General features: G+C 46.7%; 1 protein-coding gene across 2 annotated transcripts in view; it reads left to right on the forward strand.

The window, feature by feature from the left end:
* The window catches only part of RPS6KA3 (ribosomal protein S6 kinase A3), a 690,637-nt gene that overhangs the window by 224,377 nt on the left and 452,110 nt on the right, over window positions 1-14,150 (forward strand). For both annotated transcript variants that reach the window (XM_085622203.1, XM_085622204.1), the window contains exons 6-7: window positions 4,192-4,271; window positions 7,279-7,385. In XM_085622203.1, coding sequence (XP_085478329.1) covers window positions 4,192-4,271; window positions 7,279-7,385 — 187 coding nt within the window. The remainder of the gene's footprint in view (window positions 1-4,191; window positions 4,272-7,278; window positions 7,386-14,150) is intronic.

Genomic DNA, 14,150 nt, shown 5'->3' on the forward strand with positions numbered 1-14,150 from the left:
CCTTCACCCTCTAGTTGCACGTCAATCACACGTCATGCGGCTGCGCGCGCATCTCTGCCAAATATTTCTGCTGACATTGCAGGATTCTCTTACGGATCCACCCACTTGTGACATCATGTATGATGACGTTTATTAAATTACGCCCATGTATACGCCTCTATTAGCTACGTATGCACAGTTTATCTGTATTATCAGCTGTTACGCCTCTTGCATCTGTTTCACTGTAATGTATTTTCTATAAAACTGCTTATCTGTCAATAAAGTATGCCCTTCCTTCCTGAACTTTCGTGGTGATGGAATAGAATGCCTACAATTCGAATTGTATTCCTTTGTATAGGAATAAAGCCTTTTAAAACCTCTAATACCACGGATTCTGCCTCTTATATTTACTGAGTTATTCTTAATAGACTTTACCGCATAAAAAATAGTACCGGTAACGAAATATTTACCACACTACAACCGTCCCACATACAACAGTACCTCGGTGCCACAATAAACACCTCAAAAGCACTTGCATATCCCAGCCCAGCCAGGATAGCAAGCATACAAAGCCCCAAAGCAACATTTCACCCACAACACTCTTTTCCAGCTCTAGTGTTTATGCAATTGATAGGGATGATGGCCTCTTGCATATTCATAGTACCTCACGCAAGATTCCAGATGCGTCCCCTGCAAGAATGTCTGGCACGTCAGTGGAACCAGGCGCTGGGTCAGCTGACAGATCTGGTGTTGGTGGACGGTCGCACTCACCGCTCTCTGCAGTGATGGAACACCAAAAACCATTCCAAAGGGCGACCGTTCATCGAACCGGTTCCACAGATTCTGTTAACAGCGGACGCATCGCTCTTCGGCTGGGGAGCTCATCTATTGCATCACACCATGCAGGGCAGGTGGATGCCTCAACAGAAGTTACTCCACATCAATCATCTAGCGTTACTAGCCATCTTCCTAGCCCTAAAAGCATTCCAGAAACAGATATCCGGCAAAGCTGTCCTAGTCCGCACCGACAACATGACAGCCATGTACTACATACAGAAACCAGGTGGGACACACACCCTACAGCTTTCTCATCTGCTCCATTCCAGGCGAGAAGGATTATGGTGCAAGCCCTTATACTGTCCCGCCTGGGTTACGGAATGCGCTGTATCTGGCCGCCCCTCAGTCCACAATCCAGAAACTACAAGTGATCTAGAATTGTGCGGCTCGCCAACTTCTCCAGATTCCTCGGAGACAATCAGCGAAACCTGCACTGAGGAATCTTCACTGGCTCCCAATTCGGGCTAGTATACATTTTAAGGGCATGTGCCTGGCCCATAGATCTATTTGGAAATCTGGCCCAGCCATAATTCAGTCCCTGGTCACCCCATACCAACCTTCCAGGAGTCTTCGTTCTAGCTCCGCTTTTCTCGCCACCCCAAGGAAAGTACGAAGATCTAGATGGGGTTGACACTTTCTCCCTGAATGCTTCCACTTTCTGGAATTCTCTCCCCCCTACTCTCCGAGGGGAACCAAACATACTGGCCTTCCGTAAACTTCTCAAAACCCATCTTTTCAGTACTTCGCACTAACATGACATGCCTATCTGTCTGCCCGCTCCGTAAGCGCTAGGAGGCCTCAGGGTAGCTACGCGCTATAGAAATTTAATTTCATTCATTCATTCAACTAGCACAAAGCATATGGAGATGGGCTATTCCTCAGAACATTTTTCTCCTAGCAAAATATGTCCCAGGAGTCCAGAACAACATAGCCGATCTATTAAGTCGTCTGAGGCAACAAATTCACGAGTGGGAACTTCATCCGCAAGTTCTTCAACCATTTTTCCACATGTGGGGGCAACCAGAGATAGACCTCTTCGACACACACCAAAACGCCAAATTCCCAAGCTTTGCCGCCAGATATCCACACCCGTTGTCCAAAGCAAATGTGATATGGATGAATTGGTCAGGCAAATTTGCGTACACTTTTCCGCCTCTCCCACTAATTCCACTGGTGGTGCGCAAACTACAACAACACTCAACTCTCATCCTAGTTGCTCCAACATGGGCCAGACAACCGTGGTACACCACATTGCTGGAACTAGCCGTAGTCCTGCACCAAAAACTACACCTCTCCCCACACCTTTTAACCCAGAGCCGTGGAGAGATCAGACACCCAGACCCAGCACAGCTTAACCTAGTGATCTGGCTCCTGAGGTCTTAGAGTTCGGATACCTTAACCTTCCCCTGACTGTATGAACATTATCAAAGAAGCTAGACGCCCCACCACTAGAGCCTGCTATGCAGCCAAGTGGAACCGATTTGTGACATATTGTCACAATAACACCATCAATCCTCTAGATGTGTTGAATAGACACATCATAGGTTATCTACTGCATCTCCAAAGGTGTAGCTTAGCATACACATCTATTGGGTTATATACCTTGCTGCCATTGCGGCCTACTTAAAAAATAGGCAACACTTGTCGCTGTTCAGGGTACCTGCCATCAAAGCATTTATGGAAGGCCTCAAAAGAATTCCCCCCAGAGTACCACCCTCACCTGTGTGGAATTTAAACATAGTTCTCACAAGACTAATGGGCCCTCCTTTTGAACCTCTGCACAAACGCGAACTGCAATTTCTAACATGGAAAGTCGCTTTCCTAGTGGCCATTACTTCCCTTAGTCAGTGAGCTACAGGCACTGACTATTCAAGAACCTTTTTTACAAGTCCATCATAACAAAGTGGTTCTAAGAACCAATCCAAAATTCCTCCCTGAGGTTATTTCTCCCTTCCACCTCAATCAGTCTGTGGAATTGCCAGTATTCTTCTCGCAACCACAAACCGTCGCAGAAAGAGCTCTTCACACACTAGATGTAAAAAGAGCACTGCTTTATTACATTGAAAGAACAAAAACTTTTTGTAACAGAAAACAACTTTTCGTGTCCTTCTCACCACCACATAAAGGCAACCCCATTTCAAAATCCAGGATAGCAAGGTGGATTGTCAAATGCATACAAATTTGCTCTCACAAAGCAAAACGTACATTGTCAGTTCCCCCTAAAGCCCACTCTACCCAAAAGATGGGGGCTTCAATGGCATTTTTAGGAAACTTTCCCTTAGATGACATCTGCAAAGCAGCTACATGGTCTACACCACACACATTCACAAAGCACTATTGTGTAGATGTGCAAACAAGACAACAAGCTAGTGTGGGCCAGGCTGTACTCAAAACATTATTTCAAACTACTGCAACAGATACTGGTGGTCACCGCTAAGGAGGGGTTCTGCTATACAATCTATGCATAGTGTGTGATCTGCAGCTCATATGCCTCAAACGGAAAATGCTACTTAACAGTATGCATCTGTTCTTGGCATGTAGAGCTGCAGATCCACACACGCCCACCCACCTCCCTGACTACCTTTATCTGTTCCGGTACTATCTTATTTAGATACAGCATACATGGGCATCTTATCTGTTTCTCACAAAACTCCCTTCATTTCCCTGCTGGCGAAAAACAATCTGAAGATGGAGCCGATGCCCATGTGCACTATCATCCAAAGGTGGAGTCGCCCATCTAGTGATGTCCAGAGACTTTTCCAAGACAAAAACAAGTGCAAACATCCGGGCCCAACACCAGATGGCGATCTATGCATAGTGTGTGGATCTGCAGCTCTACATGCCAAGAACAGATGCATACTGGTAAGTAGCATTTTCCTTTTCTAGCTTGTTTAGTAGAAACTAAGACTAAGGCAATCTATTGTGCCCGAGTTTGAGCAGTCTAGAATCACTTCAGAGCACTCTTCTTTTTAGCAATACGTTCTAGTAGCAATATTTGCTTATTGCAGTGACTTGAAGCATATGTACACCATCGTGCCTTGCTAACCATGCTATGGGGCCTTGTCTGTTCATTGTTCGACAGTTATTTTCAATGGAGCAAGACTGTAAAGTGCTTTTTGTTTTGTGAGGTCCATTTACATAATCTGTGGCTTGTTTATCACCTTGCTTCTAGATGCTCTTGTTTGTAAATTCAGAGCCTGCCTAAATGCAATATTCATTAAAACCACTTCTTCATATGCGATGCGTTGGAGGACAGACAGAGTGCCCTGTGAATATTTACCACTTTACTAAATGGTGTAGCTAATTTAAAGCTGAGTTACTGAGCGTTAGGGTGGTTTGTTCAATTCGAATAACTTTATTGTATGATTCTTTCAGCTTTTCAGACTGAGGGTAAGCTGTACCTTATATTGGACTTTCTCAGAGGAGGAGATTTGTTTACACGCTTATCCAAAGAGGTAAATGTTGTTAATTGAAATATGCTTTAAGAATTGCTTTGCGGTCAATGTTGATTCTAGTACATATTGAAAAGGAAAGTTTTCATTACTGCTCTGCTTTAAATTTTTTTTTGTAAAAGTATAAAAATTACTGCAAGCTCGGTAGGCGAGGGTCCTGCCCCTCAGTCTGTCTATACTCTCTACACCCCGGAGATCTGACTCTCAAGCGTCCAAGTTTCGCTTAAAAAATTGGTTCTCTCGTCGACTAGCTCATCGTCGCTTCCTCTGTCGACGAGGACTGCTGTCATCGCATCTAAGACGATGACTTCGACTTCTTCCTGTATGATGCCGGCTATGATCCTGTTGTCGTTGGTGTCAGTGAAGGTGAGGCCTCTGTTTTCTACGGTGCCTTTGACTTCATCGACTGCGACTCATAAGCAGATGAATCCTTTGTCAACACGCACTTCCTCGTCGACGAAAGGGTCAGCTTCGTCGACGGTGGCTTCGTCGTCGACGGTGGCTTCGTCGTCGACGGTGGCTTCGTTGACGGTGGCCCAACAATGACGGCAATATCTCTAGTCGACTGCGACAGCGTCGACGGCTGCGTCCATGGATCTGGTTCCTTTGAAATCTTCAGGTTCACTGCTTCAACGGCGACGGTCTTCTTTGGATACTTTGACAAAAATCCAAACTGCTTCGTATCCTCCAGAAGAGAACTGTTCTCTTCTGATGATGGTGACGATGATTCGGAGGAGGATGACTCATTTAGGGCTGCTCGCAGTCCCTCTCAGCTTCTGATCAAATGTCAGGATTTTGATGACGACCAGGAGTATGAGGACTTTTCAGACCGTGCCAACCAGCCTGCACCGGATCTTCCTATGGCGCAGATGCCTATGTCCCTTATTTCCAACCTTCAATTCATGCTGGATGACTATTACCGACGTTTTCCTAACTCAGTCCATGCTTCTCCAGCACCATAAGCGCCTCTACCACCTCCTACTTCGGCGTACAGGTTGCCACGCCAAGACGCTCCTCATGTCATTCAGGAAGATGATGAGGCTGATGTTGATGACAGAGAGGAGGGTGAGCTCAATGATAGATCCCTGTTCACGGAATGGGACTATTATCAGGTCCGAACACCTTCCCCCACCACTCCAGCCCCTCTTGATGCTCCGCCTGTTGACATAGGTGGTTTTCATGTCCTCATGGAAATGGCGGCAAAGTGATTTCTCCTCCCGATGGTCACTAGAGAGGAGGATTGTTTTTTATATGACTCCAAGGATCAGCCACAGAAACAAGTGCGTGCTATCCCCATCATAGATTTTATTTGGCAAGAGGGTCTCAAGCTCCTGCAACATCCTAATTCCATTCCTGCTGTCCTGCCACGGCTCGATTAAAAAGTACAAGGCCCCGGAAACTTCACCTGCTTGTCTTATTGCACAGCCGAAACCTGATTCCATTATTACTCAGGCAGCACAACGTCGTACCAGGAATCCCTCGTCTCCAGTATTGGCTCCTCCGGATCGTGAGGGGAGACGCCTTGACGCCATTGGTAAATCATTCTCCACTGTGGTGGAAACTACGGTCAGAGCGACCAATTCTCTAGCTATTCTCGGCCGCTATGACTGACAAATGTGGTCAGACATTGTGAGAAGTTGGCCTGATATATGCTGTCTACTAGTTATAGTGGGCATCTTGTATCAGTCCAAACAAACCCCTTATGGTGATAGGTTGAAGACCACCTTTATTGTAAGCTATCCTATTGGTAGCTATGGAGAGCAGCCTTCGGGCTAAGTCTTGAAGGAATGTAAAGCAGCTCATTTTACCAGCCTATAATCTCTTGAATGACCAAATGAAAGAACAACCACACCTGGTATATATTTAAAATATATGTAATTAAGATAAAACACACCCCTCTAGTCCCTGAGGCTGGAGTTCGAAGTACTTAAGTTACAAGTCAGTATTCAACAGTAAAAGCACAAATACACGTTTTGGCCCTAGGGGTGTACCAAACCACATACCAATAAAGTGGTATAAGAACCATGACTGAACTAGACACAAGGCCTAGTGCCCATAGAAGTGCTTGGACCACAAGGAACCACCCAAGGTAGTGACACAGGGGACCCACAGGGGACTTGTACAGTGTGAGAACACAGCCGCGAATCGCCGTTAACTTCTATGGGGAAAGTCTTGGTTGGAAATTTAAGAGTTTCAGGACACTTAGAGGATGACCACGAGCGAACCCTTTTGAACTTAGAGGTGTCTAGGGCCAACACTCACAGGATCACCGGAGTACTCTAGTTACCTCACCCAGGGAAGCCGGGTGCATAGGTGTCAAATGGTGTCGGGTCGCGTCGCTGTTTTCAACGGAAGCTGCTCAGGAAGTGCTGCTTCCGTGAAGAGAAGTGTCCGGAGAGATCCAAGCCTGGATCGAGGATGGAAGGAACCTGAAAGCATAGGGGACAGAGTCTGGGTCACTTACCAGGGACCAGGGGCCCGAAAGTCCAATGCCCACAGATGTCTGGTGCTTCAGGTGAGTTAACGGGTGTCTTGATTCTTCAGCCACAAGGTCCAGAAGGTGTCGACGACGACCAGGAGCTGGATTCGAGCTGTCCCACGAAGTCTGTCGAGTGCTGCGTAAAAGTAAAGGGTAGCCAAGTCAAGGTGGTTAACCTCTTGAGTGCCCATGACGAGATGGTCTCGTCATGGGCCGCGGTTGCGCTGTGCCCATGACGAGACTATTTCGTCATGAACCCCGCCCGCTAATGAAAGGGCCGGCACAGGGCGGGGAAAGGGCGGGGCACTCAAGGGGTTAAATTATATGACTCTCAGTGCACTGAAGGAACTTAGTACAGTATTGGCTTCACCTCTCTCAAACTTGTATAATAGCTTACTGTGAGCAAAGTGTAGTGCTTGAGCGCTCAATAAGGCAATGTCACTTCTAGAAAGCTATTGTTCTGGCAAGTATCTGTTTCCATTCAGTAAGGCACCAGTTGCACAATAGTCAAACATTTTTCTCCTTTTGTAGGTGATGTTCACCGAAGAAGATGTCAAATACTACCTGGCTGAACTTGCTCTTGCGTTAGATCATTTGCACAGTCTTGGAATAATCTACAGGGATCTAAAACCTGAGAAGTAAGAAATTAATGTACCTTTTTGATATATCCTTAAAACAGATCAGACAAATAGGTTACTGGCATTCTCAACTTTACCACTCCACAGCTCTCATATCTTATGTCAAAATGTGTTTTGTGTACATTTCCTGATATGTCTGCATAGCTTCCCAAATTATTTTGACCATATGTATTGTATGTGGCTCGTGCAGGTCTGGTATGGTTTGCAGCATATACTGCTGTGCATTACATGCTTTGCACATCCCTACTGTAAGGAAATGCCTCTTCCTGGTGTAGTCACTCCTAGGTTTTTGGACTGTGCAGCACTGGTTGTGCCGCCCTAGAGGTCCCCATGTAAAGACGATTCTCCCAGCCCGCCACTGTGGACTGGTAGAACAGTTGTGCACTGCTAGTCCGTCTTGGCCATTAAAGGCAGTGGCAAAGCCTCCACTTCCCTTGTGTATCTGTGTAAGTCGCCACTCTGGCAGGCCTACTGAATCTTATGGCAGGGTGCAACAAATGACACAGGCACGACATGTTTACATGTTCTGACAGTAAAAATGTGAAACTGCCATTTTTTACAGTGGAAAGGATTGTTTGCGCTATTGGCAAGTTCAGAATTACATGCTGACCCCTCCGCCATGCTATCTCCTGAACTGTGCGAATAAATATCAAACAACTCGTTACATTAAGCTCAACTTGAATCTCAAATCGAAGATCAATGTAACTTGTGGCAGTGTGCAGCGAGTACAAAGCTGCCACTTTGTAGTCTTTACAATTCTTGATCCGTCCTGAGCACACATGGAGCCATGTTTCACGAGACAAACAATAAGGGATTGCGGCCCAAGGAGGTGTTAACTCCCTCCTGCAGGAAGCCACATGGGTGTTGACCCCAAAAGGCAGGCTTCAAATATGAAACTGCCTTAGAAGGGCAAATGGTAAACACTAGGGTGGAGGGCTTCCCCATTTTTTTACACAGAAAAGCAGGCACCAGAAGGAGAGAGAGGAAACCAGTCGCCAAACCTGTTTCCCCAGGGGCGTGTAGTCCTGAAGTTGCCACACCCCAGGGGTGGGCTAGTGAGGTCCCCACAACTAGATAGGGGTATTCACCGTCTTGGAAGTGGGCAGAATAGTGCGCCCTGGGATATTTAGGTGCCACACACCACAGGAAGTTGTCGCCAGGCAGGAGGAAAACTGGTAGCCCATTGTCTATAACGGCATCCTGCCTTGGGGGCAGTTTCCGAGAATAAAGAATGCATCCGTGGCAAGCAGACCTCAGATCTCAACTGACCTGGAAGGAGGACTGCTCTGCTGCACCGAGGGACCAGCAAAGAGAAGCTGCACCATCAAGGACTTCACCTGCCGGCTAGCGAAGAGAGGGCCTGTGCCTGCTTTGTCCTGCTAAAGGATAAGTTATCACCAGAGCCCAGCTAAACCTAGAGACTCCAAGGGCTAGCCGACTGCCCTCCTATTAGCACAGAACACCACAGCTGAAGAAGCCTGCTGGAACAAAGTCTTCATGTCACTACCACCGCACCTTGCAGCACCTAGAACCAAAATCCGATGCACGGAGTCGCACCAGAGTTTGCTTAGTCAGGGAGTGCTGTTGGAGAGCTGCTAGGATCCTCAGAGGATGCGCTATTGAATTGGGAAGGATTGGCCGGTGACCAACACCAGGTGACTGGTAGTCCAGTGGCGTCTGGACTTGCCATCCTAGAGAGTACTTTGTGGAATGTCGACCCTGTGACCAGGATTGCCTTACCCAGCTCAGGGACAGAGGAGTAGTTGCAACAAGATCACCCTCAACTGCATCACATCCACAGCATCCTTAACACATCTTGAGCATCCTTCATCCCGTGCATCAGGATCACACGATAGGAATCAATTACAACACAAATAAAGTGCCTGGATCTGGCTTCTTCTGTGGAGGTTACCATTTCTGAGGACCTTGCTGGTCCCCCTGACTAGCTCCCTGTCGGAGTTGGTCGCCCAAGTAACTCTACCTGACCGCATTGGCACTTGGCACTTGACCAAGTTTTCCTTGAAAATGATTCCCTGGGTCAAATTTGTCGATCTTGCCAGTGCTTGTTCGTGGTTGAGTGAAATGCTTGGATCTTATTTCATGTAAAATCCGTATCTCTAGAAGCATCTGGTGAATCTTTTTCATTGTGCTGTCTAAATATTTATAAAAATAGTCAATTTTTATAAATTGGTGTTGGATATCTTGAGTGTCAGGTTGATTTCTTAAATTGTTTTGGTACTATTTACACTTGTTCCTCTTTGCATGCCTTGCTGCTCAGTGCCACAGCTACCCAGGATTGAGCTGAGGGTTTGACGAAACCTACTGGACCTAAAGGGGTTGGTAAGTGTATTACACGGTGTAGTCGCACAACTTCACTATATAATATACCCCATTTCCTCACACCTGCCAATCTGGTATTGGACATAGATGTGTCTAGTTTTTCGTTGAAGTAAGGGTTTCGGGGTGACTCACGGGTTCTGATGAATACTGCTAACCGCAGACTCCTCACCTTAGACTACTCCCCAGGGGCCAGGCTGGATCTGTAAGACTTTCCTTAGAGCGTTGCTCCCACGTGCTGCTAGAGGCTTACGCCTTGCTGCCTCAGAAGTGACTGAGCAGAGATGCATACCTCTGCCTCCCCTGCATGCTGATGTCCATTCCCTTCATTGCATGCCTTCTGACATGGAGCCGGAGTTTCATCCTTATCTTTGTCAGCGTATTCGATGACTTTGAAAATAATGGCACCAATGTGCCAGGTAATGGTGTCCCTTCCCAAAAGATCATGTTTCAGGTCCTGCTACAACTGCAGAAAGCAGTTTATGGTCACTGACCCAAATGATCTGTGCCTTTTAGTGTCTCTGATCTGGCCACAACTTTTAAATAGTGCGATAAGTGTGCCCTCATGCATCCCAGTGATATCAGAGACAGGCGAAGCTGCATGTCGCCTAACAAAAGATGTTGTGGTCTTAGCGTAGGTCCCAATTGAACTTGGTGTTGTCACCATTACTGATTCAAGTTGAAGTCACAGACTCTGCCCTTCAACTGCTCAAATTCACACTTGAAGTCCTCTGGTAAGTCAAAGCACAAACTTAAGAAAGTTAAGCAGGACTAAGCCCCATCCCAACACTTCATCGAAAGAGATGGTGTGAGGACATCCCAGTGTCACTCAGACCCCTTCGAGGTCTCTAGAAACGTATCCGATTCCTCAGCTGGTTCTAACGCATCCTGAATTTCCTCGGTTGTTGTCAACCCAGCAGCAGATTGAGGACTAGAAGAAGGCCAGTCTTCAAATTTTCTGATCATTTGCGGGTCCCTCTGGCATGCCTTGGCCCTCAAGAAACCGCAGGGCTCAGTTTGTTTACTGCTGGCGGGGGATCCATCCTTGACACCATTTATTCCCCTGGACCCGTTACTGGGCCTGTACCAACGGAATGCAAACTTATACCCTGGTCTCTGCTACGCCAGAGCAGATATTGACGTTTCCTGTCAACAGAAGGTCTTGGTGCCGAAGCCAATGTCGGACCCCGAATTGACTTTGGCATGAGTCGATAAATGCCGTGCTATGTAATAGCAAAAGTGCAACTGATCGTCTTGCAGTGTGACTCTAACCCAGTGCCACTGCCACGTGGCACTATGAGCAGAGTCTCCATTATCTTTGTGTTTCAGATTCTATGCCAGAGCAAGGGGTACCCAAAGATGATGGGAATGGCTATCTCCTCCTCACTTTACTGATGATGCTTTAAACATTGAATTACAGCATGCTAGTAGGCTTGTTACCTTACCTTGCCTGAGCCAGAGCTTCACTCTCCACATGGGCCACAAACAGAAAAGATGCCTTTTTTGTGGTGGTGGTCTGAAGGGCAGCTGAGGCACTAGAATTACAACTGCCCTCCTTTTGAGCTAAAAACAAATGTCCTCAAGGTGATCTTACAGCCTGTGCCAGCTGCTTATGGGCACTTGTATCCCTTTAATGATGTCTTCACTGATACTTTTACTGCTTCTTGGTCGAAGCCTTGTTCTTGCTCGCTTGTGAATCAGCAGGTGGCCTGTCAAACCAGTACCTAATGATTTTTTTACAAAGCACCCGATCTAGAGACCCTTCTCATGTAGGCCTTGACCAGTAAGGTGAATCCTAACTCCTTTCCAGCCACTAATCTGGAAAGAGAATCCAAGAGGATTGCGTCTTTTCATAAACCAGTTTTTTCTTCTGCTAGTCTAGCCTTCCAGTCTGTGAATTCGGTTTGTTTACTGGGTTGTTACACAAGCCCAGTTGGACAACACCAGCGAGATCTTACCAGCCCCAGGCAAGCTTGGGGTCTCTTTGGCTCATACAAGTCATGATGGACGAGATGTGCACTTTTCACGTGGGTCGCACTCCGCTGGTCTTACTAGCAAGTAGCCCCATAGGATTCTGGATGATAGAGTAACACCGGACGAGATGTGAGCAGATTCATTATCCGCACAGCTCTAGATGCTATGGATTGCCTGGAAAGGGCGGTATACACCAGTGCTCTAGTTTATTGACCTGTGTGGCTGCGTTCTTGAGGATTCTCTTACACTTTACAGGCCTCCTTTATGGATTTAATCTATGAAGGGTCCTGCCTTTTCAATGAGAAGGCAAGTTCTGTTTTAGAGTGCTTTAAGGACGCAAAAGTGATGGCGTTGGTTGCTGCACATCTTCTGAGGTTGAGTATATCAATATACCTATATCTTGACAACTGGATGTTGAAGGCAGACATACTAGTCATTCAGGGACCACTTCCAGAGAAAGGTAAACCTATTGACATTGTTGGGGTTCACCATCAAGGATCCAAAGTCACACCTGACTACTTTCTTTTCAGTGGCTTCCATTCATTGGAGTAATCCTAGACTCAGTGGATTTCAGTTCTTTTCCTTAAATGCCCAGGACATTCAGGGTTGTGATCCTGATGTTTAGGAGCCATCCTTGAATCACAGTGAGAATTGCTCTCTGGTGTCTTGGCTGTTAATCCTCCTGCATTCTCCTGTTGCCTTTGGATGATCGCACGTTCTCTAGCGGAATTTAAATTTTCTGTGGGCCCAACTTCAAGGCATTCTGACTGATGTGATCCAGATCTCGGAGGAGACTGTTTAAAGCTGCAGTGGTAGCTGCTCAAACGCAATATGGTCCAGTGGCAGGCCCCTCATCCTTTCACATACAGAGCTGACAATGGTGATGGATGCATCCATGGCAGGCTGAGGAGCTCACCTAGGGGAGGTGACATATCTTTATGCCATAGTCGAATGTGCAGTGTCGAAAGTTTTGCAGGGTTGAGTTTCCTCTAGAAAAGATGATGCATTCTGGCTGAAAAGGGATGGTAGACAACTGGACGCCTTCCCACCCCTGCCTCTCCAGCTCGCAAGTCTGAAAATGATCAGGAACAAGTGGGCCCAGGTCGTCTTCGTGGCTCCGGATTGCACCATGAGTGGTAACCCAGACCTTCAGTTCATGAAACTCTGTCCTTCAATCAGGCTGCCACTTTGCAAGGACCTCGTGACTGAGCAACAGGGCAAGGCTTTCCACCTGAATTTGCTCTTTCTAAATCTTCATGCATTGAAATTCAGCAGTGGCGAATTACTGTATTTTATCTGTTTCCTGAAGTGGTGAATGTCCTATTTACAGCCAGGCATCCTTCCACAAAATCAATTTTTGCCGGACGCCTGGGACAAATTTGTGGACTGGTACAGCATTCTCATTACTCTTTACAAGCAAAGCTATCGGGCACCCTTTTGTTTTGATTTTTTGCCATGGAAGGTCTTGCGGTGAGCAGTATTAAAGGTTATTTGTCTGCCCTTCTTGCCTTTCTACATTTTCTGAACCAACCGTCCTTGTTTAAATCACTTATTGTGATGATTTATTACAGGTCTGACACTCATACTTCCTCCCAAACCATTTGTAATGCCACAGTGTGACCTTAATTGCATTTTAACATTTCTCATGAGTGAGCCCTTCGAGCCAATGCTTAGCTTCTTGCTTTGCCTCTGGACTTTAAAAGCCATCTTCCTTTTTGCGATTGCATGGGTTCTTTGCAGCATTAATGGCTAAAGTCACGATTCACTTCCACATTGGACAATACATCACTCTGTCAGCATTCTTTGCGCCTCCTTATCCCTTCAAAGAGGCGAGGTTCCTGTGGACCAAAAAGGTATTAAACTTTTATATTGGTCGTACCAATACCAAGAACATTTGAGTAGACAACCAACTGTTTGGCGGGTCTCTGGAGCAAAGCAATGGAAGGCTGTGCAGAAAGACACCTGTCCAGGTGATAGTCCTCTGTATTAAGATTCTGAAAGAGACTTCTACCTCCAGATTCCTCACCTTAGAATATTCACCAGGCTGGATCCAGGAAACCTTGAAAAGTACCTCTGCGTGACAGTTCGTGGCGTTGACTGTCAGTGTCAGAAGTGACATTGCTGTGCCCTTAGAAGTGCCACCCTGGCGTCCTGATGTCCGTTCCTTTCATGGCTGCCTGCTGCGAGTGCAAGTAGATGCACCATAAGGCAATTTTCGAGCGGACAATAAAACTCCTGGAGGCACGACCGAAAAAGGCTCCACGCAGTTCTCTGTCCTGTTCCCATTTGCTGTGTGGGAGCCGTTTTCAGATCTATTCCCACAGATGGCAGTTATCTCGCTCAATGATCCCTTTCCCCAAAGCTTGTTAAGTCAAAAAAGCACAAGAAAAGATGGCCACCAAATCCCTCTGGCGCTCCTTTGGGCCGACTGAGGTGCCCCAGTAGGGTCACTTC

The sequence above is a fragment of the Triturus cristatus genome, chromosome 8 (assembly GCF_964204655.1).
Source record: "Triturus cristatus chromosome 8, aTriCri1.1, whole genome shotgun sequence".
Classification (NCBI taxonomy): Eukaryota; Metazoa; Chordata; class Amphibia; order Caudata; family Salamandridae; genus Triturus; species Triturus cristatus.